We start from the raw sequence: 2069 nt of genomic DNA, 5'->3' as shown, positions 1-2069 counted from the left end.
GCGCCCCGCGCCGCCGCCGCCGCCCCGCCGCGCTCCGGGCGCGTCCCGCCGCGGGCCGCTCCGAGGCGACCGCCCTTCTGGGGGTGCGGGGGGCCGATCTTTGCCAGAAGCGACGCTTTTCACCTGGAGAATTAGCGATAATAGTTTCAGGGTGTTTCCCCGCTTCCTGCGCCGCGGCCGGGTCGAGGAGCGAGCGCTACAGCCCAGCCTTTAGAAAGGGTCCAGTTAAGCCGGGAAACCTCGCAGGGGAACGTAAACAATGCTCCGAGTTAGCCAGCATTTGATGCGTGCTGCTCGAGGAAGAGCCCCGTGAAATTATTTCTTTCATAGTCTTTCAGGGGCCGTAAAACCGCGCCGGAATTAGGGCTGTGCCTGCTCTTCTGTTTTACGTTGCGGGGAAAAGCTTTCAAACTTTTGGCTGCTCGCTTTATAGGTGTAATTCAAAATATCGTCAACTATCTTCTAAAATGGGTTTTTTACTATTTCATTTGTTTAAAAATTATGGTCTTTTAGTTACGGTCTTCGGCCAGTGGGACTTTTATTAAAGTCCGTTTTATGGTGGCAGCTTCTCCCAGATAAAAGACTGTTGTTTTTTCGAAACGATTCTTTCCCTGAAAGAAAATGGCTCTAAACAACAACCTTTTGGAAACTATTACGTGCACGCGAATTGTATAAATGCAACTTATTGCGAAAACAACATTGTGCCCCAAGCATCGTGCTTTTCTTTATTTCAAACATTTCTGACATTCTGGTGAAATAACAGAAGAATATCAGCGAGGGAGGGTATTAAGCAGGTACATAAAAAATGAAATGCCAGCACTTTACGACCTTGATTTTTTGGTGCTGGGGAGACGAGGCACCGTAACGAGATAGAGCATATCAAAATGCTACCTTCTTCGCCCCCAGGCTCGGTTTTGCTTTGTGACACAAATACACATGGTATTAACCTGCTGCCTTAGAGGCATGGATCCACCTTCAACATTTCCTTACTTGATCGAGCAGAGATCAGCGTCTGTTTGCAGTCGACCACGAAGCCACGGTAATTGATTATCAACGACTCTGGCACGAAAGAAAGGTTTTCAAACATCATTCTTACCAGAAAAATAAATAAATAAAATAAATAAGCCTGCTCTGATACGCAGCATGAAGACGAAGAGCATCTTTGCTTGATTCAACGAGAACAGCACTTATTCTTTTGAGCAAGTTCAGCCCGTTTTAATAACCTTCCTTGGGCTCATTTATTATCCCCTTTTTCCCACCCAGGGGTTTCCCCGGGTAGCCATCGGTTCTGCCACGTGAGACCTCGGTGCAACGATACACTCAGGAAATATCCATAGGGGATTCTTTTAAAAGAGATTGGGGGGGGGGAGTAAAAGGCACCTGGGGAACCTGCGCGTGGGACGCGTAGGAAGGGTGCCCTGTGCGGGCATTTTAAGGGGTGCTGAACAACCGCGATCTGAGGTTTGGGGTGTCACTGAAGATGCGTGGATGGAGACGGGGCAGAGAGGAAGGGGTCAGCGCTGCGGCGGCGGGAGGCTGAGCGCCCTGGGGCGGGGGCCAGCGGCGGCGGGGCCGCCGCGCTCCGCGCAGCCCCGGCCCCGGCCGCGGCAGCCACCCGCCGTGCGCGCAGGTTCTCGGGCTCTTCTCAGGTGCAGCCGAAACGCCGAGCTGGAGCCAGACCAGGCGACTCCTTTGGGCTGCGGGGAGAGGCGAGGAGGAGGAAGAGCAGCTCCTTCTGGTGCAGATTCCCTCCAAGCTCAGGCACAGGCAGTTTCCAGCCCACGAAGTCCTTGATTTACAAGGCTTCGCGTCCAAGCTCTTGGAAATACCTGCGGTTAGTTTACAATGGCTCTGATTCTTCTTTGCTAATTTAGCGAGCCTGCCTCGCAGCCACCCCGGTTTGTATTTTCCTTTCTTTTTTGGTGTTAATCTCCTCTCCACACACACGCACTCGCCCCCGTGTCCTGGGGCGATCTCTGCGCCTTCTTCCCGACCAGAAAACAAGCGTTTGGAGGAGGAAACGCGTGGGGAGGAGGCCGGGAGGAGAGCGAGCAGCGGCGGGGTAAGGC

General features: G+C 52.9%; 1 protein-coding gene across 1 annotated transcript in view; it reads right to left on the bottom strand.

The window, feature by feature from the left end:
- NKX3-2 (NK3 homeobox 2) overlaps positions 1 to 1090 on the bottom strand; it is a 3065-nt gene extending 1975 nt beyond the window's left edge. Inside the window, exon 1 of the mRNA XM_026068505.1 lies at positions 991 to 1090. Within this exon, the coding sequence (XP_025924290.1) occupies positions 991 to 1090 (100 nt within the window). The remainder of the gene's footprint in view (positions 1 to 990) is intronic.
- Between the last annotated feature and the right edge of the window lie 979 nt (positions 1091 to 2069).

Source organism: Apteryx rowi, unplaced genomic scaffold (assembly GCF_003343035.1).
Source record: "Apteryx rowi isolate R43461 unplaced genomic scaffold, aptRow1 scaffold_272, whole genome shotgun sequence".
NCBI lineage: Eukaryota > Metazoa > Chordata > Aves > Apterygiformes > Apterygidae > Apteryx > Apteryx rowi.
Note: the sequence above shows the minus strand (reverse complement) of the source record. Positions and strands in the feature narration are given on the sequence as shown.